The sequence below is a fragment of the Leucoraja erinacea genome, chromosome 2 (genome assembly GCF_028641065.1).
Source record: "Leucoraja erinacea ecotype New England chromosome 2, Leri_hhj_1, whole genome shotgun sequence".
Lineage (NCBI taxonomy): Eukaryota > Metazoa > Chordata > Chondrichthyes > Rajiformes > Rajidae > Leucoraja > Leucoraja erinaceus.
Window position 1 is genome coordinate 32,804,167 of NC_073378.1, and position 27,125 is coordinate 32,831,291.

At 45.4% G+C, this 27,125-nt stretch overlaps 1 protein-coding gene across 1 annotated transcript; it reads left to right on the forward strand.

Moving 5' to 3' along the window:
- The first annotated feature begins 669 nt into the window (after nucleotides 1-669).
- Nucleotides 670-25,513, forward strand: LOC129708657 (protein FAM8A1-like). The gene is made up of 5 exons (XM_055654555.1): nucleotides 670-1,521; nucleotides 15,455-15,575; nucleotides 20,693-20,816; nucleotides 20,923-21,062; nucleotides 24,343-25,513. Exons 1-5 carry the CDS (start codon nucleotides 1,026-1,028, stop codon nucleotides 24,485-24,487), a joined length of 1,026 nt encoding a protein of 341 aa, XP_055510530.1. The 5' UTR covers nucleotides 670-1,025; the 3' UTR covers nucleotides 24,488-25,513.
- Nucleotides 25,514-27,125: the final 1,612 nt, after the last annotated feature.

The following is a 27,125-nucleotide window of genomic DNA, read 5'->3' on the forward strand; positions in this document are numbered from 1 at the left end:
TTGAACCCCCATTACGTCCGTATGCGGGGTGTAAAATTGTTATCAGATTAAGGACAGTTGGAAAATGCTGGCATGAGGTTCTGAAGGAGGCAGTGGGTATTTCATGCCCTTGTATCCGGGGGGAGATGCAAATACATGGACTTCCCCCCCACTGCCTCCCTCAGGACCTCCAACCAACATTTTCTAGCTGTCTTTAATCTATTGATGTATTCACAGCCTTCACGTTGACGCACTAGGGGTCAAAAGTTGGAAAAGAGGCCGAAATGTGGGTAAAGGGAGGTGGTGGCAGTGGGGAGAAAGTCCATGTATTTGCAACTCTCCCTCAGCACCGCGGGGGGAATACAAGAACATGAAATATCCACTACTTCCCTCAGAACCTCAAACCAGCATTTTCCAACCGCTCTTGATCTAATAATTACTTTATACCCCGCATATGGACGTCATGTGGGTTAATAGTTGAAAATGGGCCTTTATATGAATAAAGGGAGGTGGTCGCACCCCCGCAGGGGTGGAATGGACGGGTCCGGCTGGGGATGACGTGTCGCTCGGTGCGGCGGAGGCGCATGCGTCAGCTCGGAGCTCGGTCCCTGGGAGCTGCAGACAGAGCGGGGAATCGATGAAACTTTTGCAAATGAGCTTCCTCCTCCCCCTCCTGTCTTTTTCTGCATTGCACCTCGTGCATTAAATTAAATCCAAAGCTTTGCGTTGCATTTTAAAGAGACAGCGTGGAGAAACACAGCGACACTATCCAGGCACTAGTCTCGCCTGGACCCTGGGAGCTGCAGACAGAGCGGGGCATTGATGCACTTTGCTAATGTGACTCCTCCCCTCCCCTTCCCCTCCCCCTCTGGTCTTCTGGTGGAAGCTGCATTGCAATGCATATCTAGATGCATAGCACCCGGTGCATTAAATCGAATGCAAAGCTTGGCGTTGCTTTCTAAGGAAATGGCGTAGAGCTGTACAGCGTGGGGGATATAAAAACCCAACACAGCGTCTACACCTCGTCCCGCCTGGAGCCTGCAGTCATGGCGACGCCGCGCGGCGGAGGGAAGCCCGGCTCCGGGCTCGATGACGACGATGGCGGCGGTTCCCGCTCTCCGTCCCGAGACACAGACGGCCCGAGCCGCCGCCGCCGCCACTACTACATCGGCCAAGCAGTCGCCGCCGGGAGCTACAGCCCCGGGGAATACTGCAGGAAAGTGCAGGAATGGCTGTGGCAATATTACGGCTACGTGCAGTGGCAGAGCTGGGCGACCACCATGATGATGGCGGCCGTGACCGCCCCGCCGCTCCCTCCTTACTACCCGGGTGCCGTGGGCCGCCAGGGCGACGCTGGAACCGCCATCAACCCTTTCTCGCTCTACGGGCCGTACTTGGCAGCACCGGCCGAGGCACAGAGCCGGGGCGAGCAGCAGCAGCAGCAACAGCAGCAGGAGGTGGCCACAGCCTCGGGCAACACCGGCGGCGGCCGCTTGACCACCCCAAATACACCACAACAAGCGGGCAACGGGCACCCGGGAGGTAAGGCAGAGCTCGGCTGCTGCACAACAGTGAAAGGCCTGGACAGAGTGGATGTGGAGAGGATGTTTCCCACGTAGTGGGAGAGTCTAGGACCAGAGGTCACAGCCTCAGAATTAAAGGACGTCCCTTGATTGAGGAAGGAGATGAGGAGGAATTTCTTCAGTCAGAGGGTGGTGAGTCTGTGGAATTCATTGCCACAGATGGCTGTGGAGGCCAATTCATAGTTTAAAAATAAAAAACGCTGAAATCTACTACCGAATCGGTGGTAAGGAGGGCAAATGCAATGCCAGCAATTGTTTCAAAGGGGGGGGGGGGGGTAACAATGCAAAAACGAGGATATAATGCTGAGGCTCTATGAGGCGCTGGTCAGACCACATTTTTTGAATATTGCAAACAGTTTTGTGCCCCATATCTGGGGAAGGATGTGCTGGCGTTGGAGAGGGTCCAGAGGATGTTTACAATAAGCATCCCAGGAATCATTAGAAAGAGCACTTAAAGATAGTGTAGTCAAGGGATATGGGGAGAAGGCAGGAACGGGGTGCTGCTTTTGCATGATCAGCCATGATTACAGTGAATGGTGGTGTTGGCTCGAAGGGCCGAATGGCCTACTCCTGCACCCATTGTCTATTGACTGCGTTGGGTTAACATATGTTGAGCATTTGATGGCACTGGGCCTGTGCATGCTGGAGTTTAGAAGGATGAGTGAGTCCTCATTGAAACTTACCAAATAGTGAAAGGCATGGATAGAGTGGATGTGGAGTGATGGGTGGATACAGGTGAGAGGAGTTTGTTTTGGCAGTAAATGGTTGGAGTAAATTATAAAGGCTGGAGATGAAAAGCAGACAGTGTCGGTTAGAGTGATAGTGTGGAACAATCCTTCGGCCCAACTTGCCCACACCGGCCAACATGTCCCACCTGTCTGCGTTTGGTCCATATCCCTTCAAACCTGTCCTTTCCATGTACCTCTCTAACTGTTTCTGAAATGTTGGGATAGTCCCTGCCTCAACTACCTCCTCTGGTAGCTTGTTCCATACACCCACCACCCTCTGTGTGCAAAAGGTTACCCCTCAGATTCCTGCTGGCTGAGGAGAGATGAGGAGTGAAATGTAAATCCGGAGGGAGGGATAGGTTGGAAGGGGATGGGTGGACAAAAAGGTAATAGGGACTCGGTGGTAAGCTGGTTAGGCCTGAGATGAGGAGAAATGTCTTCATTCATAGATTGATGAACCATTGGAGTTCTCTATGCTCAGTTACTGTGTTTGTTCAAAACAGAGTGACAGATGTCCGAGCACTCTGGAAATCAAAGTATCTGAAGATGGTGCTAGAAAATGGCATTGAGATGGAAGACTATCCATGATCTTAATGAGTGACGGGGGCTTTAGGGCTGAATGGCTATTACTGACCCTATTTGGTATTTTCCTGTGTTTACAACTCATCAGTAAATGTTGAATGTAAAATTGTGGAAATCCTAGTGCAAGAATAGATCAGTACAGTGCACCAACAGGCCCTTCTACCCACAATGTCTATGCCTGACAAGATAAACTAATCTCTTCTACATATCTCTGCATATAATGGTAAGCAGGTAATGGTGATTCAAACAAAGCCTTGAGATGTTGACACAAGGAATTGCCGATGGCAGTTAACATGCATAAAAAGACACAGTGCTGGAGTAACTCAGCTGGTCAAACGGCATCAGCCAGGAGATGATAACTTGGAAAAAAATTTTAACGCCTCTGATTGTGAGAAAAAAACTGTTTATATCCAGTCTTCCCATGCCACATTCACCCTGTGATATTTTGCCCTGTCTAATCCAGCGTTCCATTTAAACAGTACAAAACAATTGCAGATAATCCTTTTGGGACCCAGCTCTGTCCACCAGGACCTGTTTCCTACTGTTGCTGTATCCCATTCTCTCCCACGGCTGCCTCTTCTGGGGATGCTGCCGGTGGGAAGGATCTGTCAGAGCAAATGCTGTGTTTTACACAAACAAGATTTTAATGAACTTAAATAAAACTCCCTGTGGATATAATACAGAACTCCACGTGTATTAAAAAAAATTTGGGTCTGCTTCATTAGAGTCATTGAGCCAGTCAGCACGGAAACTGGTCCTTCAGATCATCTCATCGATGTCAAGCCCAAGATGTCCCATTTGCCTGTGTTTGGCTCGTATCCCTTTAAATCTTTCCCATCCATGTTCCTGCCCAAGTGTCTTTAAATGTTTTTATAGTACCTACATCAACTACCTCATCTGGCAACCTGTTCTATATAACCACCCCTATTACATGTGGGAAATCAGATACATGCAGAATTGAGATGAATAAACTTGTGAATACTACAGAATAATTGTCATAGGATTAGAGCAAAGTTAACCACTCAAGCTTGTGAGTGTAAATATTGGTCTAATGGCATTCTTAACCGATGGCACAGTAATGATGGCTCATTGATGCGTCGGCAGGAACTGCAGATGCAGGTTTACACCATAGATACACAAAATACTTGAGTACCTCAATCTGAAGAAAGGTCTCGACCTGAAACGTCACCTATTCCTTTTCTCCAGAGATACAGCTTGACCCGCTGCGTTCCTCCAACATTTTGTGTCTATCTTTGATGGCTCAATGATCGCAGTGCACAGAAGACATACAGTGTGGAATCAGGCCCATCGGCCAAACTTCCCCACATCGACCAACATGCCCCATCTGCACTAGTCCCACCTGTGGACATAGAACACCACAGAACATGCCTTTTATCTGCAATGCCTGTGCTGAACATGATGCCTAGACCATCTCTTATCTACCTGCACATAATCCATATCACTCCATTCTCTGCATATCCATGTGCGTATCCAAAATCCTCTTAAATGCTACTATCATGTCTGCCTCAGCAACTGACCCCGGCAGCACGTTCCAGGCACTCACCACCCTCTGTGTAAAATAAAACTTGCCCTGGATATCTCACTTAAACTTTGCCCCTCTCATTTTAAAGCTATGCCCTCTAGTATTTTTTTTTTTAGAGATACAAAGCAGAAACAGGCCCACCACCAGCTATCCCCGCATATTAGCCCTATGTGACACACGCTAGGGACAATTTTTACATTTACTTAGCCAATTAATCTACATACCTGTACGTCTTTGGAGTATGGGAGGAAACCGAAGATCTTGGAGAAAAGCCACGCAAGTCACTTGGAGACCGTACAAACTCCGTACAGACAACACCCGTAGTCAGGTTCGAACCCGGGTCTCCGGTGCTGCACCACCATGCTGCCCGCAATTGATTTTTCCACCCTAGGAAAAAGGTTCTGACTACCGTATCTATGCCTGTCATGTGGTCATTTTTTAAATTCTTATTTTTGAGTCGGGAGTGTGATGTTCTGTGATCCATTACAGAGATTAGATCATAAAAACTTGTTCATCCTGGAAGCTTGTACTGTTGAGGGTGCCAACTTTTGGATGTGACAATCTAGCTGAAAAAGCATCCATGCTACTGTTTTGAAGCAGAGGGGATTATTTATCCCTTGCAATCATACTATTGAATGAGGGATAAATGGTGCAGAGTATGGCGTTGGTTAAGTACATATCTAATGATTTTGAAGCTGAGATCCTATGAACCCAATCCCAACACATAATAACAAAAAAACAATATATGCTAATGTTAGTAACTAAACGATTAGCATAAACAAATCCAGCTGTGTAGGAAGGAACTGCAAATGCTGGCTTGCATGCAAGATAGACACAAAATGCTGGAGTAACTCAGCGGGTCAGGCAGCATCTCTGGAGAAAAGGAATAGGTGATGTTTCGGGTTGAGACCCTGAAGAAGGTTCTCGACCTGAAAGGTCACCTATTCCTTTTCTCCAGAAATGTCGCCTGATTCGCCGAGTTACTCCAGCTGCTCAACTAGTGTCCTTCTTGAAAAGAAAAGAACAGGTTAGCTTGTACCGAGTCTGAACAATTTGTGACGGAAGACGCACAGCAATGTGGTTAACTCTTGAATGCCTTCTGACATGGTTAGGTTTAGGTTTATTTTTGTCACGTACTGAGGCACAGCGAAAAGCTTTGATTTGCATGCTATCCAAATCAGATCTGATAAGCAGTCCAGTCAATCTCAAGTACAACAGAAAGAGCAAAAAGGGAAAATATAGAGTACAGAATATAGTTCCCTGCCTCCAACATCACCCCTGGAAGTGCGTTCCAGGGCCCCTCTAGTCTGAGTAAAGAAAAACGTGCCTGCACATCTCCATTAAACCTAGCCCCCCCCCCCCCCCCCGCCCCCCCCCCCCACCCCCCCCCCCCGCCTTATGGCTATGCCCTCTAGTGTTGGACATCTCCACCATGGGAGAAAGGTTCTGACTGCCTACCCTATCTATGCCTCTCATCTATATTACTAAAACGTTGATCTTGACCGCTTTTGGCCCACTGTGCTGAGATTTACCACAGAACGCCGCCACCTACGGCCGTCATTTTTGGCCACCTCGCTCAGAACCCAGAATTCTTCCCATCAATGAAAAATAAAAGTGTTACTAGTGTTTTAAAAATGTTGAGAATCTCTCTCCTGTCAATCATGGCATGAAAGCCACACCTTTTCCAGTGGGAGGGGAAGGGGTTATAAAACCCGGAAGTGTGGGTGTGGCTCAGTCTCTGCATGATGGAGGAGGGAGAGGTCACGACTCTGTCTGAGCTGTGAATCAGCTGAACACACTGTATGTCTACTGAACTGTGAGTTTGGTGTTTTGTGTGGTTTTGTGGTGGTTTCACCCTGCATGAAATGGTATGAAGCTGCATTTGAATTTGGTGACCTTGCACCCTGCTTGAAATGGAATGAAACTGCACTTGAATTTGGTGGCCTTGCACCCTGCTTGAAATGGTAGGAACATGGATTTGAATTTGGTGGCCTTGCACCCTACTTGAAATGGAATTTCAAGGAATAGTCATGAGTCAACTGCCAGCCCGCCAGCTGTGAGTGAGCTGCCAGCAGATCAGGCTTGAGGGACTGAGCTGCCACCCCAAGAACCCATACCAGCACTCCAGAAAGCCCCCCCCCACTGGCCATCAATATTGGAATTGGATGTAGAGCTGGAATATTGCGTCGGGAGACCAGCCCTCCCGTGTAAGCATGGGACCCAACGGGTCCCACTTAGTCTAGTAATTTTATAAACTTCTATCGTCTCCCCTCATACTCTGACTTTCCAGAGAAAACAAAGTCTCTCTGTAGCTGAAACCCCTGTAATCCAGGCAGCGTTCTGATACACCCCCTTAAAGCCTCCACATCCTAACTGTAATGGGGCTACCAGAACTGCATGGCTCCAAATGCAGCCTAACCAAAATCCTATAAAGCTGCATCGTGAAATTCTCACCTGTGCCTCCTGCGTCTGAAGAAGGGTTTTGGCCAGAAACGTTGCCTATTTCCTTCACTCCATAGATGCTGAGTTTCTACAGCACTTTTGTCTACCTCCTGCTTGCAATGGCTGATTCCAGATCTGAGTCCAAGGTGAACATCGGTGAGATTAATCAGTATGCACCAGTATATCCAATAAACCCGCATTTCTCATGTTCTACACCGAAGGGCCTGTTCTTGTGCTGTACAGTTCTATGTTCAAGCTTTTCATTATATCTCGGTACATATGATGATGATGATAATAATAATAAGCCTAAATCGATCACAACTTTACTGCATAACACGTGGGCCTGTACCACATCTCCAGCCAAGTTGGTGGATGTGCAGTGGCATCCATCCAGCTATACGGACAATTATCCAGGTATGCCTTGCAGGTCATATCCACTAACAGCAGAACAAACTTAATTACCTTTGATTATTAGCAGAATAATAGGAAATGCTGTCGACAGTCTGTCTGTCAGCACTGATAGTAACCTCCTTGGTGCTCGGTCTGTGTGCACTGGGATTACTTGGTGCCAGACATCATTAATGGCTTGCTCTAAGCATTCAGCGTCAAGAGTGTTTAATTGCCACATGTACTGAAAGGGAACATTGAACCAAATGAGAAGAACAACCAGAGAGCGGACCTCAGCTACCTCATTGAAGACCCTTGGGATACCTTTAATCGGACTTTACCTTGCACCAAATGTTATTCCCTTCACCCTGTATCTGTACACTGGATGGCCTTGCAGATGAACTGACGGCAATGGATGCATACATCAGAGCGTTTTGTCATTCTACGTTGCAGAATTATTTTTATTTGCTTGTTCCCTAAGTGAACATCACCAATTTCTTCTTCAGAATCAAAATTAGTCCACCAAGTGAGTTTTTACAAGGATATAATAGCTCATTAATAAGAAGTGAGTTTTCTTAATTTTCATATTCGTTTTAATTTTAATTTCTCAGCCACCAGTGTTTTAAATTTCTCAGTTTAAGAAGGAACTGCAGATGCTGGAAAATGGAAGGTGCACAAAAATGCTGGAGAAACTCAGCGGGTGCAGCAGCATCTATGGAGCGAAGGAGATAGGCAACGTTTCGGGCCGAAGAAGGGTTTCGGCTCGAAACGTTGCCTATCTCCTTCGCTCCACAGATGCTGCTGCACCCGCTGAGTTTCTCTAGCAATTTTGTGTACCTTTTAAACTTCTCTCTGGTGTAATGGTCCTGTAATAACCACTCTGCCGCCATACTTCCAACATTACTACAGCAACTGCACTTCACGGCTGAAAAAAAACCTGTGGGACATCCTAGGTTTGAGTGAGTCCAGTAAACTTTCATTTAAAGTTTCTTTGGCAGCCACCCAGTATCCAGTGCAATCATTTTGCTTCTCAACAGGATGAAAATATATTTCATGTAGAAAGGGAGTGTGTCATTGGTCGGGTATCTGTGTAGTATTTTTGACCACCAATGCCAGTTATTTGCATGGTAATGCCTTCTTGGAACAGTCATTGGTTTACACCTCCCTTCAGTAATCCTTGCAGTGAAATGGAGAACTATGGATCATGTGCAGGGGCAGGAGTGGCAGTGGATGTGGCTTAATCCACTGAACGACAACGGGCAAATTAAATCATGCGTAGGTCAAAAACATTTCAAGAGTGCAATGAATGGCATTCAGATTAGGCTTTGGAAGGGTCTGGTTATTTTCAGTGTTGAGATAATACAGTAAAGCATTTGGAATATTAAGACAAGCGTACAGTTATGTGGAGGTTAACCAGAGATGGTCATAGTTAATGAAACGGGCCATTTGGTCCAACTTGTCCATGCCAACCAAGATGCTCCATTTATGTTAGTCCCATTTGTCTGCATTTGACCCATGTTCCTCTAAACCATTCCCATCCATGGTTCGGGCCAAGTTGTTATTGTACCTACCTCAACTACCTCCTCTGGCAGCTCGTTCCATATACCCAATTCCTCAGATTCCTATTAAATCTTTCGCCTCCCACCATAAACCTATGTCCTCTGGTTCTTGATTCCCAAACTCTGGGTAAAAGATGCTGTGCATTCACCCTATCTATTCCCCTCATGATTTTGTATACCTCTTTAAGATCATAATCATAATAATACTTTATTAGCCAAGTATGTTTTGCAACATACAAGGAATTTCATTTGCCGTACAGTCATACCAATAAAAAAGCAGCAGAACACACAATACATTATAACATAAACATCCACCACAGTGACTTCTCCACATTCCTTACTGTGATGGAAGGCGGAAAAATAGTTAAATCTCTTCCCTTTGTTCTCCCGCAATCGGGGGCCTCAAGCCTTCCGTTGACGGGGCGATCCTGGCTCCCGTAGCTGGCGTTCGAGCCCTCCTCGTCCGGGGGAGGTGGAGGAGGGAAATCTCAGCTTCCCCGTGCCGGGCGGCCTGACCCCGGGTCGGGGCTGGTTGAACCTGTTGGAGCTTCCCGACATCGGTCTCTGCCCGTGACTGCGCGCTCCTCGATGGTGAAATCTGAAGGCTGCGTTTGTAGCGTCGATCCCAGGCAAGGGACCGGCTCCAATGGTAAGTCCACGTCCCCCCGCTGTGGGACTCAAAAGTCAGTCCCGAGCAAGGCCTCCAGCTCCATGACGTTAGGCCGCAGAGCGACCGGGGATACCATCCGGAAAACAATCGCATCTCCGCAGGGTAAGAGACTGAAAAGAATTTCCCCGACCCTCTCCCCCACCCCCCACATAAAACAAACCAGAGAACATTAACATAAACTTTTAAAACACACTAAAAATAACAAAAAAAGACAGACTTGGCGAGGCTGCCATCGTCGGCACCCCCTGGTGGGCGATGACCTCTCATCCTCCTGCAAGCTGACTGCCATGATGTGAGTTGACTGCCACGCTAATCTGAAAGTGTTTTTCTTGGTGGTGGGACAGATTAAAAGTAATATCCTGTGCAAGCTATTATTAAGTGGGCTCAAAATATTATTCATGCTGATATCTCTGGTTCTTAAATTATGCACCATGTCTAGAATATTTCAGGGACTGGAGTTCACAGTAAAATCCTTACACGTGGGGCAGGACGGTGGCGCAGCAGTAGAGTTGCTGCCTTATGCCTCTGTCCCACTTAGGAAACCTCTGGAGATTTTGTGCCCCACCCAAGGTTTCCGTGCGGTTGCAGGTGGTTGCCGGAGGTTGCAGGTAGGGAGACTGACAAAAACCTCCGGGAACCGCACGGAAACCTTGGGTAGGGCGCAAAGTCTCTGGAGGTTTCTGTTCAAGTTTCCCAAGTGGGACAGGGGCATTACAGCACCAGAGACCCATGTTTGATCCTGACGACAGGTGGTGTCTGTACTTCCTGTGTTCTTTGTGACTGCGTGGCTTTTCTCCGGGTGCTCCGGTTTCCTCCCACATTCCAAAGGCATACAGGTTTGTAGGCTAATTGGCTTTGGTAAAGATTGTAAATTGTCCCTAGTGTGTAGGATAGTGTTGGTGTACGGGGATAGGCGCTGTCTCCGTGGGCCGAAGGGCCTGTTTCTGCTAAACTAAACCTGGGAGACTCCTGTTCCCAGTGCCTTCCCGAGCTGCTAAATTCCTCCAGTGCCTTTACTTAAGATTCCAACATCTGTGGTCTTTATCACTTGTATTTGTGATAGCTTGGTGAAGGAATACTGTTAGGAAGACATGTTCTCCGTTAACTATTTGATTATTTTTTTTTGCTGAGTGATCGCTATCCAAACCCTGGGCTGTGTCAATGTATCCTTTCTATTTTGCGGATTTTCCCTCCCCATTTCTCCATGCATGTTATAAAACCGGAGTACAGTAGGAGGCCTGTCATACCTGTGCTATTTCTTTCAAAGAGCCGTCCAACGGCTTGGACCTTCCCGTAGCCTTTCACAAACATCTGCTGCTCCGTTTTTTCAAATTAAAATTGTTATGAAACATGCTTCCTGCTTCCCTTTTCAAGTAGTGCTAACAACGAACTATCGACTGATCTTCAAATTGCCTTGGATGCACCAGGGACTTTGGGCTTGGTTTTGTTTTGCACTTTATTGGGATTCTTTTATTGAACTTTTATTTTGTTTACTACGTTATCTATCGAGTCCTGTGTTTCCAAACCTGTTATTAGAATTATACAGCGTGGGAACAGGCCCTTCAGCCCAACCTGCTCATGCCAGCTAACATGCCCCATCTACGCTCCCAATAGTAGTCCTAAGGAATAGGAGTAGAATCGGGCCATTCGGCCCATTAAGTCTACTCTGCCATTCAATCATGGCTGATCTATCGCTCCATCCTAACCCCATTCTCCTGCCCCCTCCCCATAACCTCTGACACCTGTACTAGTCAAGAATCTATCTATCTCTGTCTTAAAAATTGTCTACTGACTTGGCCTCCACAGACTTCTATGGCAAAGAATTCCACAGATTCACCACCCCCTGACTAAAGAAATTTCTCCCCGTCTTCCTAAAAGAATGTCCTTTAATTCTGCGGCTATGACCCTTAGTCCTAGACTCCCACGAGTGGAAGCAGCCTCTCCACATCCACTCTATCCAAGCCTTTCACTATTCTGTTTCAATGAGGTCCCCCTTTATTCTTCTAAACTCCAGCAAGAACAGGCCCAATGCTGGCAAACGCTCATCATAGGTTAACCTACTCATTTTTGGGTTCATTCTTGTAAACCTCCTCTGGACCCTCTCCAGAACCAGCACATCCTTCCTCGAATATGGTGCCCAAAATTGCTCACAATATTCCAAATGTGGCCTTACAGCGCCTTATAGAGCCTCAGTATTACATCCCTATATTTGTACACAAGCCCTCTTGAATTAAATGCTAGCATTGCGTTTGCTTTCTTTACTACCGATTTGACTTGCAGATTAACTTTTTGGGAATCCTGCACCAGCATTTCCAAGTCCCTTTACACCTCTGATTTCTGTTTTCTCTCCTCATTTAGAAAATACTCTATGTCTTTATTCCGACTACCAAAATGCATGAATCCACACTTTGCTACACTATATTCCATCTGCCACTTCTCTGCCCACTCTCCCAACCTGTCCAAGTCGTTCAGCAGAGTCCCTGCTTTCTCTTCACTACCTAACCTTCCACCTATTTTCGTATCATCCGCAAACTTTGCCACAAAGCCTTCAATCCCCTTGTCCAAATCATTACTTACTACTGATGGTCAGGCTAGAACCTGGGTAAGGCAGCAACTCTACTGCTGAGCCACTGTGCTGCCCTGATACATAAGCTTCTACATAATTTTTCAAAATTTATAATTAAAAAATATTTTTGAAATAAATAGACTGGGAATTGTAATGCATCAAAGTGTTTTTATCCTCTGATGGTTTGCCAAGAATGTGAGCGCTCCATAAAATCTCACTTGGACTTTGTGCAGCCACACACATGGTTCTCAGTAGGTTTTGCTACTGAGCAGTTTGCATGAAGCTTAAATTTGCATGACTTGAAAGAACTTTGTAATCAATTTGCCTAATTACAGTTATAGGAAATATATTGTTGTCATAGGAAAGATATCGTCAAGCTTGAAAGAAAATATTTAAGAGGATGTTGCCAGGACTAGAAGGTGTGAGCTATAGGGAGAGATTGAGTAGGCTGGGTCTCTATTCCATGGAGTGCAGGTGGATGAGGGGAGATCTTATAGAAGTGTACAAAATCCTGAGAGGAATAGATCGGGTAGATGCACAGAATCTCTTACCCAGAGCAGGGGAATCGAGGACCAGAGGACATAGGTTCAAGGTGAAGGGTGTGTGGAACAAGCTGTCAGAGGAGGTAGTTGAGGCTGGGACTATCCCACCGTTAAGAAACAGTTAGACAGGTACATGGATAGGACGGGTTTGGAGGGACATGGACCAAGCGCAGGCAGGTGGGACTAGTGTAGCTGGGACACTGTTGGCCAGTGTGGGCAAGTTTGGCCGAAGGGCCTGTTTCCACACTGTATCACTCTATGACTATTATTGACAACGACTTTGGATAGCTCTTGCAAGCAGTACTTGCAGAGCCGTATATAGCTTCATTCCCTACTTATCCATGTGCCTATCCTCCACCACCACTCCTGACGACACGTGAAACGCAAATGTAATTTCTACATGGTGAAACCAATATGTATAAAAATATCCTTTAATAAAATCTGACAATGTGCAGTTTAACCACATTTTTTCTATTACAAATCTCAAATTGGGAAGTAGAGGCAAATAAATAAATGCTTAAGAAGGAACTCCAGATGCTGGAAAATCGAAGGTAGACAAAAATGCTGGAGAAACTCAGCAGGTGCGGCAGCATCTATGGGGCAAAGGAAATAGGCAACATTTCGAGCCGAAATTCCTTCTTCAGATAAATAAATGATGGGTCTTTGTCCCAAACACTATGGAGGGCACTATATCTGCTCAAAACCAAGAGAGAGAGAGAGTGTTCATTTTGTGCCAGCTCCACCTGGCTGGGAGCCAGCAGTCTACAAACAGTTGCGATTAACCTCGAGCTGTGGCTTTAAAGTTGGGGGGGCAAGAGACAAACTACTGGGGAAAGTCTGAAGAAGGGTCTCGACTCGAAATATCACGTAGAATCATAGTGATACAGTGGAAACCGGCCCAACTTGCCCACGCCAGCCAATATATCCCAGCTACGCTCGTCCCACCTGCCTGCATTTGGTCTATATCTTTCCTATCCATGTACCTGTCTACCCGTTTCTTAAACGATGCGATAGTCAACTACCTCCTCTGGCAGCTTGTTGCATACACCCACCACTCTGATTCCTATTAAATCTTTTCTCCACCTTAAACCTATGTCCTCTGGACCTTGATAGAAACATAGAAACATAAATTCGAGCCTGCACCGCCATTCAATATGATCATGGCTGATCATCCAACTTAGTATCCCGTACCTGCCTTCTCTCCATACCCTCTGATCCCCTTAGCCACAAGGGCCACATCTAACTCCCTCTTAAATATAGCCAATGAACTGGCCTCGACTACCCTCTGTGGCAGAGAGTTCCAGAGATTCACCACTCTCTGTGTGAAAAAAGTTCTTCTCATCTCGGTTTTAAAGGATTTCCCCCTTATCCTTAAGCTGTGACCCCTTGTCCTGGACTTCCCCAACATCGGGAGCAATCTTCCTGCATCTAGCCTGTCCAACCCCTTGAGAATTTTGTAAGTTTCTATAAGATAACCTCTTAATCTCCAAAATTCTAGAGAGTATAAACCAAGTCTATCCGGTCTTTCTTCATAAGACTGTCCTGACATCCCAGGAATCTGTCTGGTGAACCTTCTCTGCACTCCCTCTATGGCAATAATGTCCTTCCTCAGATTTGGAGACCAAAACTGTACGCAATACTCCAGGTGTGGTCTCACCAAGACCCTGTACAACTGCAGTAGAATCTCCCTGCTCCTATACTCAAATCCTTTTGCTATGAAAGCTAACATACCATTCGCTTTCTTCACTGCCTGCTGCACCTGCATGCCTACTTTCAGTGACTGGTGTACCATGACACCCAGGTCTCGCTGCATCTCCCCTTTTCCTAGTCGGCCACCATTTAGATAATAGTCTGCTTTCCTGTTTTTGCCACCAAAATGGATAACCTCACATTTATCCACATTATCCGCATTATACTGATTCCCCCACTCTGGACAAGAGACTCCATGCCCGATCTATTCCGATCATGCTTTTATACACCTCAATAAGATCACCCCTCAACTTCCTATGCTCCAAGGAATAGAGTCCCAGCCTATTCAACCTCTCACTAAAGCTCAGACCCTCTAGCCCAGGCAACATCCTTGTATATCTCCTCTCAACCCGTTCCAGCTTAACAACATATTTCCTATAGCATAATGCCCAGAACTGAACACAGTACTCTAAATGCGGTCTCACTAACATCTTATACAACTGGAACGTAACCTATCCATGTTCTCCAGAGGTGCTGCCACTCTTTGCCTTCTGCCATTCAGCCAATTTTCTATCCATGCTAGTATATCCTCTCTTAATACCATGGGCTCTCATCTTGTTTAGCAGCCTCACTTGTGGCACCTTATTGAATGCCTTCTGAAAGCCCAGGGGAACAACATCCACTGACTCTCCTTTGTCTATCCTGCTATTTACTTCCTCCAAAAATTCCAACAGATTTGTCAGGCAAGATCTCCCCTTCACCAAACCATGATGACTTTGGCCTACTTTATCAACTACTTTGTAGTTTAGTTGAGGGATACAATGCGGAAACAGGCCCTTCGGCCCACCGTGGCTGCACCGACCAGCGATCCCTGTACACTAATACTATCCTATACACTGGAGACTAGTGACTATTTTTTTTCAACAAAGTCAATGAACTTGCAAACTTGTACGTCTTTGGAGTGTGGAGGAAACTGGAGATTCCGGGAAAACCCGTGGTCATGATTGAATCCTGGTCACTGGCAGTATAAAGTGTGCAAATCTACCACTGCGCCACCTAAGTACTCAGAGCCTCATCCTTAATACTGTATTAGTCTAGACCTCCCCAAGTGCAGCTGACTCCTCTGGATGTGTTTTCTCCCTATCAAAACTGTTACTAAAAGTGAAGCTCTTTGTCTCCTCAAGGTCGCGAATACACCATCCCATCACTGATGCATCGATTCCTTGCCGAGATGGTGGATTTCCTAATCCTGTTCCTGCTGAAAGCTGTGGTGGTGTTGGCAGTAATGCACTTCTGTGGCATCAAGTAAGTGACAGATACATCTAATTTGAATCAGTGTGTTGCTGTGTATTTTTTTGCATGCAAGTCGGTTGTAAAATGCAGCAAATGACAATGAAAACACAAAGTACTTGCTTTACCTCCAGGACAAGCTTTCAACCAAAGCCAGAGTACTATCTAACTACATATACCATCTTACAATAAATAACAGTATGCAAAAAAACAGCTACCTACATATTAACTAGCTCTTTAAAAAAAAAAAATTTAAATCGTGTAGATGCAAGTATTTCATTGGGGTTTAAGAAGGAACTGCAGATGCTGGAAAATCGAAGGTACACAAAAATGCTGGAGAAACTCAGCATCTATGGAGCGAAGGAAATAGGCAACGTTTCAGCCTGAAACGTTGCCCATTTCCTTTGCTCCATAGAAGCTGCTGCACCCGCTGAGTTTCTCCAGCATTTTTGTGTATATCATTGGGGTTATCAAGTGGGCACCTCCCTTAACAGGTGTGTCGTTGAGTTAGGCCCGAGACACCTCAGGAAGACTCCAACAGTTGGTTCTGGCATCCCAGAATAACCCCTCTCAATACCTGCTCTCATCACCTATGCTACTAGTATCTACTAAAGAAACGGAAGCCATTGAGCTCCCACTAACTAATGCTAAACACCTGCAGTTTATTGTCACATGCACCAAGGTGCAGTGAAAAGCTTTTTGTTCCGTGCTAACTAGTCAGCGGAAAAACTATATATACATGATTACAATTGAGCCAAAGTGTACAGATACATGATAAATGGAATAATGTATCATGTAAGGTAGATCAGCCTTGATTGAATAGCAGAGGAGACTTGATGGGCAGAATGGTCTAATTCTGCTCCTATCACTTATGAACCTATGAGGTAAAGTCCGATTAAAGAGGTGGATAGTAGCGTAGGACCGCTCTCTGGTTGTTGATAGGATGGTCCGGCTGCCTGATAACAGCTGGGAAGAAACTGTCCCTGAATCTGGAGGTGTGCGCTTTCACACTTCTATACTTCTTGCCTGCTGGAAGAGGGGGTGGCCAGGGTGCGACTCGTCCTTGATTATACTGCTGGCCTTGTTGAGGCAGCATGAGGTGTAAATGGAGTCAATGGAAGGGAGGTTGGTTTGTGTGATGCTGCCAATAAATGTCAGCTGAGTTAAACCAAGTGACATGTAATCGACAGCGTATCATATGACGTGCGGCCGCTTCAAACCTTGATCATGTTTTGTTGCTGGAGATATGATTTCATGCAGAAAGCAAATTGTTGTTGTCATGAAGTTGTACCGCATGGCAAAGGGCCCTTCGGCCCAACTTGTCCATGTCGACCATGATGCCCCCTCTAATCTGGTCTCCTTTGCCCATGTTTGGCCATATTCCTCTAAACCCGAGTCCCATTTTGAAGAAGTTTCCCGACCCGAAACGTCACCCATTCTTCTCCAGAGATGCTGCCTGACCGGCTGAGTTACTCCAGCACTTTATGGCTCTCCCAAGTATAAACCAACATCTGCAGTTATAGTCATAAAGTGATAGTATGGAAACAGGCCCTTCGGCCCAACTTGCCCACACCGGCCAACATGCCCCAGCTACACTAGTCGCACCTGCCCCCGTTTGGTCCATATTCCTATCCATGTACCTGTCTAACTGTTTCTTAAATGTGGGATAGTCCCTGCCTCAACTATCTCCTCTGTCAACTTGTTCCACACACCCAACACCCTATGTGTGAAAACATTACAGCTCCAATTCCTATTAAATCTTTCCTTAAACCTGTCCTCTGGTCCTCGATTCCTCTACTCTGTGCATCTAGGGTCATGGATCTATTCCTCTCATGATCTTATACACCTCAATAAGATCACCCCTCATCCTCCTGCACTCCAAGGAATAGAATCCTAGCCGACTCAACCTCTCCCTATAGCTCAAACCCTCTAGCCCTGACAATCATCTTCGTAAATCGTCTCTGCACCCTCTCCAGCCTGACAACATCTTTCCTATAACACGGTGCCCAGAACTGAACACCGTGCTCTAAACACGGCATCACCAACGTTTTACACAACTGCTACATGACCTCACAACTCTAAACTCAATAATCTGGGCCAAATGCCTTTTTGACCACCCTATCTACCTGCGACTTCACCCTCAAGGAACCATGCACATGCACTCCTGCATCCCTCTGCTCTCGAACACTACACGGAGGGTAGAGAAAACAAGCAATGCCACACTGATTGATTTCTCTTTGGGTCATTTTTTTGTGGTGTGCGGGAAAGCAAATCTTTAAAAGCCTCAGGACAATTTTTTAGAACTCTGCACAGTTTCTGCAGCTTTTGTTAATTCCATTTGGGAGCTATTTTCTGCTCAAAATTATTTATTTATTGATTACGTGACATTGAAAGGTGCCAATTTCGTTGAGCACCGCAGAAGCTTTGTTTAAACTAACTTGGAAAATAACCCGATTTGTGCTGTGAGTTAGCGCTGCTTAATTATTAACTTTGTGATGTTTTGATCTTCTTTAACATTAAAATATTTTGAAACAGAAAAAAACAGATAAATAGGTGCAGATTTAGGCCATTTGGCCCTTCGAGCCAGCACTGCCATTCGATATGATCATGGCTGATCAATCGTAAAATCAGTGCCCCGTTCCTCCTTTTTCCCCATTTCCAATTTTGTAGCCCTAATCTAACTCTCTCTTGAAAACATCCAATGAATTGGCCTCTAGTGCCTTCTGTGGCAGAGAATTCCACAGATTCGCAACTGTCTGGCTGAATACGTTTTTCTTCATCTCAGTCCTAAATGCCCCCCCCCCCTTTCTTAAACTGTGACCCCTGGTTCTGGACTAAAGCAACTAAAATTTATATTACAATAATAGAAACATAGAAAATAGGTGCAAGAGTAGTCCATTCGGCCCTTCGAGCCAGCACCGCCATTCAATATGATCATGGCTGATCATACAAAATTAGTACCCCGTTCTGGCATTTTCCTCATATCCCTTGATTCCCCTTTGCCCTAAGAGCTAAATCTAACTCTCTCTTGAACATATCCAATGAATTGGCCTCCACTCCACAGATTCCTAACTCTTTGAGTGAAAAAGTTTTTCCTCATCTGTCCTAAATGGACTTCCCCTTATTCTTAAACTGTGACTCCAGGTTCTGGACTCGCCCAACATCGGGAACATTTTTCCTGCATCTTACCTGTCCAATCCTCTAAGAATGTTATGTTTCTATAAGATCCCCTTTAATCTTCTAAATTCCAGTGAATACAAGCCCAATCGACCCATTCTTTCATCATATATCAGTCCTGCCATCCCGGGAATTAACCTGGTGAACCTACGCTGCACTCCCTCAAGAGCAAGAATATCCTTCCTCAAATTAGGATACCAAAATTGCACACAGTACTCCAGATGTGGTCTCAGCAGGGCCCTGCAGCAGGACCTCCTTGCTCCTAAACTCAAATCTTCTCGCAATGAAGGCCAACATACCATTTGCTTTTTTCACTGCCTGCATGCTTTATTTCAGTGACTGATGTACACCCAGGTCTTGTTGCACCTCTCCTTCTCCTAATCTGACACCATTCAGATAATAATCTGCTTTCCTGTTCTTGCCACCAATGTGGATAACCTCACATTTATCCACATTATACTGTATCTGCCATGCCTCTGCTCACTCGCCCAACCTATCCGTCACCCTGCAGCCTCGAAGCATCCTCCTCGCAGCTCACGCTGCCACTCAGCTTTGTGTCATCCGCAAACTTTGAGATGTTACATTTAATTCCCTCGTCTAAATCGTTAATATATATTGTAAATAACTGGGTCCCACCTTATCCAGTCTACTTGTTACATCCTCAAAAAGCTCCAAAAGATCATGATTTCCCCTTCAGAAATCCATGCTGACTTTGACCGATCCTGTCACTGCTTTCCAAATGCGCTTCTATAACATCTTTAACAATCGACTCGAGTATCTTCCCCACTACCAATGTACGGCTAACTGGTCTATAATTCCCCGTTTTCACTCTCCCTCCTTTCTTAAAAAGTGGAGTTACATTGGCTACCATCCAGTCCACAGGAACTGATCCTGAATCGAGAGAACATTGGAAAATGATCACCAATGCATCCACGATTTCTAGGGCCACCTCGTTGAGTACTCTGCGATGCAGACCGTCAGGCCCTAAGGATTTATCTGCCTTCAGTCCCAACAGTTTACCTAACACCATTTTGTGACTGCTGTGGATTCCCTTCAGTTCCTCCCTCCCACTAGATCCTCGGTCCCCTAGTATTTCCAGGAGATTGTTTGTCTTCCTTAGTGAAGGCGGAACCAAAGTACTCATTTAACTGTTCTGCCATTACCTTGTTTCCCAATATAATCCTGCAAATTGAATCAAAATTAATTTAACAGCCAGTAAAGCATCTTGCCATGTTATCACAATTTAGTTTAGCTTATTTAGTTTAGAAATACCGCGCGGAAACAGGCCCTTCGGCCCACATAATCTGTGCTGACCAGCGATCCCCACACATTAACACCACCTTGCACACACACAAGGGACAATTAGGTGAGTGATTAATACCTATTTAGCACATTGTTCTTTTAATTTCCTCCAATTGTTTAAATGTCATTTTTTAGTTTTGTTGAGAGATAAGAGGCCCTTCGTCGCACCAGGTCAGCACCGACCAGCGATCCCCACACACGGCATGATCATAGCAGCAGAAAATGCTTTAAGAAATACAAGTGTTGCTGATGCTAGTTTAGTTTAGAGACCCACTAAGTCTCCACCGACCATCGATCACCCGCTCACACAGTTCTGTCAGCCCACTTTCTCTTCCACTCTCTACACATTGGGAGCAATGTATAAACATGCATGTCTTCAGGTTGTAGGAGGAAACCAGAGCACCTGGTGGAAACCCACGCGGTCACGGGACAATGTGCAAACTCCACGTAGACTGCACTGGAGGCTGGGATTGAACCTGCTTCTCTAGCGCTGTGAGGCAGCAGGTTTACCAGCTGTGCCACTGTGTCTCCCTTGTTATTGCAGATGAGTGGAGGGTTGATGTTTGTTTTTCCATTCATTGGAAACATGCCCTGCTTGTAGCCCTGGTGCCATAGTTGTTGACTCAACATTTTGTTTGTGTTGTGATATCCAGAGATCTTTCCAAGTTTGCACTGAATTACATAATTGAAGAAATCGATGAGGACACCTCTCTCGAAGATCTTCAGAAAATGATGGCAGTAGCATTAATGTACAGGCTCTTGGTCTGCTTCTATGAGGTCAGTGGTCCCTTGGAATAAGGGATTATATAACCTTGGTCGTAAGGGTTGAGTCGTTTGTAAAATCCGTTCTGGGTAACTTCAGTTTTGTGGACTTCTCCATTAGATCGTCTGCCTGTGGGGAGTTGGCGGAGCCACGCCTGGCAAGTTTCTGCTGGGGTTACGAGTCGTTTCCTGTGACAGCTCGGTGTTGGTTGCTCCGAATCGTGTGCTGGTCGTCCCAGCACAAAACGTCAGCATCTCAGCGTAAGTAACCACCGCGTTGTATTGGGACGAACTGCCACAGGATGTGGCAGAGGTGGGGACAAGTGTGGTGTAAAGTCACCTGGAGAGGTACATGGATGGGAAGGTTTGGCGAGAGAGAGAGAGAGGCCAAGCACAGGCTAGTGTTATCGTCATACAGCATGGCAGTAAGCTCGAAGGTAGATACAAAATGCTGGAGTAACTCGGCGGGGGGGGGGCAACATCTCTGGAGAGAGGGAATGGGTGACGTTTCGGGTCAAGACCCTTCTTCGGACTGATGTAAAGGGAGGGGGTGGAACAAAGATAGAATGTAGTCAGAGACAGTAAGGCTTGTGGGAGAAATGGGGGAGGGGATGGAGAGGGAAAGCATCTTCTATCTGAAGTTAAAGAAGTCAATGTTCATAGCGCTGGGGTATAAACTGCCCGTGAAATATGAGGTGTTGTTCCTCCAATTTGTGCTAGACCTCACTCTGACAATGGAGGAGGCCCAGGACAGAAAGGTAGGAGAATGGGGTTGAGAGGGAAAGATAGATTAGCCACGATTGAATGGTGGAGTAGACTTGATTGGCTAAATTGCCTAATTCTGCTCTTACAATTTACGTACTTCTTGGTTCTTGGGTCCTCCAAAATATTCCAACTGGAATTTAAACTGGAGGTGGTAAAGGAAGGGATTAAGCCTGAAAGGGTATAAAGAATTTACCCTATAGAAATTAACATAAAACATCCCCACACAGCAGAATCAAAGTTTCCCACTGTGTGGGAAGGCACCAAAGTCAGTCTCTTCCTCCATTGTTCCTCGTGGTCAGGTATCCAATAGTCCCACGTACCTGCATTTGGCCCATATCCCTCTCAACGTTTCCTATCAGTGTACATGTCCAAATGGACTACATCTTCCACAACTTGGTTGGCATGGATAGGTTGTGCTGAAGATAGACACAAAATGCTGGAGTAACTCAGTGAGACAGGCAGCATCTCGAGAGAAGGAATGGGTGGCATTTCGGGTCGAGACCCTTCTTCAAACTGAAGTTCCTGTGGCTGTGCTGCATGCTTCTTTTTAAACAAAAAAGCTGCAATTCTGTTCCAGTCTGACACATGCTTTTTTCTCTCTCTCTCACACACACACACACACACACACACACACACACACACACACACACACACACACACACACACACACACACACACACACACACACACACACACACACACACACACACACACACACACACACACACACGTGTGACCACACTGTCCCATGCAGGCACAAGGAATTGCAGATGCTGGAATCTTACATAAAGACAAAATGATTCAGTGGGTCAGGCAGCATCTCAGGAGGACATGGTTAGGCAACTTTGCAGGTTGGACTCCTTCTTCAGACTGATTGGAGTGGGGGGTGAGGCAGGGGTGGAAAAGCTGGAAGAGAGGTGAGGCCAAAGTCTGGCAAGTGATAAGTGGATACAAGGAGGTTTTGTTGGGCAGATGGATTGACAAAGGCCAGAGTTTAGTTTAGAGATACCAGGCGGAAACAGGCCCTTCAGCCCATGGAGTCTGCGCTGACCTGTGATCACTGTACCCCAACACTTTCGTACACACTAAGGGCAATGTACAGTTTTACCAAAGCTAAATTAACCTACAAACCTGCACGTCTCTGGTATGTTGGGAGGAAACCGGGGCACCCAGAGAAAACCCATATTCAGATTCAATTTCAGATTCAATTTTAATTGAAGAAGGTAAAACGAAGGTCTCTGTAAAGACAGCACCCGCAGTCAGGATCGAACCCGAGTCTCTGGTGCTGTAAGGCAGCAACTCTATCGCTATGCTGCCCAGTGAAGAGAAGATAAAAATCTGTGAGATACGGAGAGAAGAGCAGTGAGATGCAAAGCCAAAGGAAGGGATGTAGGTGGAAGGGGAAAGAAATGCGAGGTAATGGGTGCATCTCCAGATGGGGCACATGGGTGTGGGGGGTAGGAGATTAGTTACTTAAAATGGAACAACTCAATGTTCATACTGTTGGGTTGTTAACCACTCAAGGGGAATACGAGGTCCTCCATTTTGCATGTCCTTCACTCCTACTATAATCAGTCTGAAGAAAACTCCCGACCTGAAATATCACCGATCCCCCACTATGGGACCTTCACTCGCCCCCCCATTAGGACTTCAAACTCCTATCTCACCAAGGACTAACTTTACTGTACCATTCTACTGCTTTTTTATAAAATTGCTTTTTTTCCCTTTTTTTCCTTTTTCCTTCTGCCCACAATATTTAATATGGAAAATAATATGTGATTCTGTTACATTCTGTTTGTAGTTTGTTCGTTTGTTTATTTGTCTTTTTGCACAAAGTGCGGAGTTTACGTTCAGTGCAGACATTGAGCACCAAGGCAAATTCCTTGTATGTGAATACTTGGCCAATAAACTTATTCATTAATTCATTCAAAGCGCCTGTACCTGTCCCTATGCTCCTCTGCTTTTATCCAGGGAACCCAGCAGCCATTCTAGGTTAGACCGAGTTTCTAACCTAGAGTTTCTAACCTAAACCCCTGCACCTTTCCCTTCTTTTGTACCCCCTTTCCCAATTCCTGAGTCCCCATTTCTCTTTTATACCCCTCTTCCTTCTACCCATATCCCTCCTTTCAGCTCTACATTTCACTCTCCCTATCTGTCATCCTTTTGTCTCAAGGGCGTTTTATCGCCAACTGTCTCAGATAGAACAATGAAATTCTTACTTGCAGCGGCACAACAGAATATGTAAACATAGTACATATTCAAAACGTTGCTTAATAACGTCTAGTATTGTTACAGTAGACAATTATCCAAACGTTAGTTTGAATACAAAGTCATGCAGACTCAAAGTATTTGAGTCAAATAGCATAGGCTCACGGTGAGGACAATGGGGTATAATTAAGTGACGTGTAATAAATTGACCGAGACACTCCTGTAACACTTTCTGCACTGCAACTTCCATCTTTCTTTCATGAACGAAAGCAGCGATTGTCAGTAAATGCAGCTGCACTGGAAATGATTAAGTATTTGCATCAGTGTTTCTAAAATAAATGCAAGGGAAAGTGGAAGCCTATTTTTAAAAGATGACCCGGCATGTTGGTTGGTGTGGGCAAAGTCAGGCCGAAGGGCTTACTTCCACGCTGTATGACTCTAATAAAGTGTCCCTTTATTTCTTGTATGTGATGGGACATGTTGGCCAGTGTGGGCAACTTGTGGGCTGTTTCCACAGTGTATGGCTCTAATTCTAACGAAGTCTCTCTTTATTCCTTGCTCGCACCAGGTCTGCCATACGAGCATTGATCAAGAATTTTTCAATTGCCTTCTTTTTCCCGGCCTTTGTTACATTGCTGTTCTTTCAACATAATCGCACAGCCTATGATATTGTAGCCGGGACGATTGTTGTCAAGAGACACGGTGTGAGATGAGAACACCTCCGAAGACTTGTAACTTTTCTCAAGCCACTGCTGTGGATCTGCCTAGTTCAGAAGATGGGGGTGGGGGAGATGAAAACACCCTTTCCTGACTGCACTCCAAGATCTTGGGAAAGGCTGGGTTGAGAATGAACACACTTACCTGCCAACGTCATGACATTCCAGAAATGACTTGGGAATGAATCTGTTCTGATGGTTGACACTGGTCCTTTATGGGTCATGATTGGCTCCCACGCTCCACATCAGAAATTTGCACAATTTGACTCAAAATCATCGAAGGAAAGGATCGCCTCAATTTATTCATATCAACTTAAAAATAATAAAGCTACACAAAATTTATTTCACCATTGCCAGTTTCTGTTTCATTTTAGACCCTTCCTCAATGCATGTCTGTGTGTGTACAGGAGAATCAGCTTGGAGTCGGAAGAAGGGTCTCGACCCGAAACGTCACCCATTCCTTCTCTCCAGAGATGCTGCCTGTCCCGCTGAGTTACTCCAGCTTTTTGCGTCTATCTTTAGTTCCGCCACTACAGGTATCAACCTCTGAAACCAAGACTTGGACCACTACTCTGATGCCTGAAATACCTGGAGCGTTTGTACGTGAAATCCTTTTGTATCTTGAAAAATGTTTTCGCTAATTACCCCGGGGAAATATGTGGGGAAAAGAAAAATGAAGCTTTGACATAGATGCCTTATGAATATGAAAAGTGTCACTTACCTCTAAAACTGGCTCTGTTTCACAGTGATAAATCCTTGTGCTCAGTAGTAGTTTCTTGGATTATGAGATGTTTTTTGGCAAAAAATATTTAATTGCATTTAATGATTTATTCAAGAAAATGTTATAATTGGATATTTTACGTGTACTGGAGTGATTTCATATTGTGTTGTGCATGATCAGTTGCGTTTGTGATTTACGTTACACAGTACCACCTAATTTACTGTTCCTGACTGTTTTTGCCTGTTATGATTTATTTTAACCCCAAATAATTGCAAATTGTTCAATTATAAAAGATACAACATGCTTTTTTTAGGAGCATTTTCCTTATTTGCAACCGTTAGTATTTAAATTGGTGGCAGCAGTAGAGTTGCTGCCTCCTTGTAGAGTCAGAGACCCGGGTTTGATCCTGCCTACGGGTGCTGTCTGTTCGGAGTTTGTACATTTTCCCTGTGACCCGCGCGGGTTTTCTCCAGGTGTTCTGGTTTTCTCCCGCACTCCGAAAACGTACAGGTGTGTAGGTTAGACGGACAGACAATGAAATGCTGCCTGTCCCGCTGTGTTACTCCAGCTTTCTGTGTCTATCTTGGCTTTGAACCAGCATCTGCAGATTCATCGTACAGGTTTGTAGGTTAAGTGACTGGTTAAAAAAATATTTTCAATTGTCACTAGTGTGTGGGGTAGTGTTAGTGTGCAGGGAGATCGCTGGTCGGCGCGGACTTGGTGGGTTGAAGGGCCTGTTTCTGCGCTGCATATCTAGTCTCTAATGACCACATCCTGGCAAATCTACCCATGCTTGTGGCAAATTGCCTGTGCCAGTCCCTGTAGGTGTGCAGTGAAGCTGAATGCTGATCATGCTCACACTCCATGGCGCAACAATCGTGCAGAGGCCTAATCCTAACTCAATAGACAATAGGTGCAGGAGTAGGCAATGCGGTCCTTTGAGCCAGCATCCATTCAATGTGATCGTGGCTGATCATCCCCAATCAGTACCCCTTTCCTGCATTCTTCTCATATTCCCTGACTCCGCTGTTTTTAAGAGCCCTATCTAGCTCTCTCTTGAAAGCATCCATGATCCTTGAACAAGGATCATGACCCGAAACCTTCTATCCAGAGGTGTTGCCTGTCCCGCTGAGTTACTCCAGCATTTTGTGTGTACACCATCAACTGCAGTTCCTTCCTACACATTTTGTCCCCTGTCCAACCTCGAATGGGTCACAAAGGGAATTGTTTGTGAATGCTTATTGTTGCAGGGAATGCCTAAAAGTTAGCTGTATTTCTTGGGGGATTTGCAGTGCTCATAAAAAATATTAGAAAAGTGGACTTTATTATCTCACTTCCTCTTATCTTCCTTTTTAATTTTCAATATTTTTGAATTATTTTCATAATTTTGTGAGTAGTTACTCAGCGATTTCCATTCGATATTCATTCCAGGATCTGTAGGTCCTTGTGTCGTGATGTTTTGTGCTCCTCAGTTTTGGCGATAGGGAGATATTAAATTTTTATTTAGTAAAATATTAAACCTGGCAGTGAGTTAGCGTACGTTTCATCAACTGGCAGTGAGTTAGCATATGTTTCATCAACTTGCAGATATTCTTTGTGGGGGAAAAACATAGAAAAATAGGTGCAGGAGTAGACCATTCGGCCCTTTGAGCCGAAGGAACTGCAGATGCTGGTTTAAACTGAAGATAGACACAGAAAGCTGGGGTAACTCAGTGGGACAGGCAGCATCGGGTCTCAACCCGAAACATCATGCATTCCTTCTCTCCAGAGTTGCTGCCTGCTGAGCTACTCCAGCATGTTGTGTCTATCTGCACATAGTGTGTAAAGGTGAAACTCAGGACTGCAAAGTGGAGGAACATTCATGTTGCAATTGTCATCACAGATACCAAGCAAAATCCCACCATTGTACATATT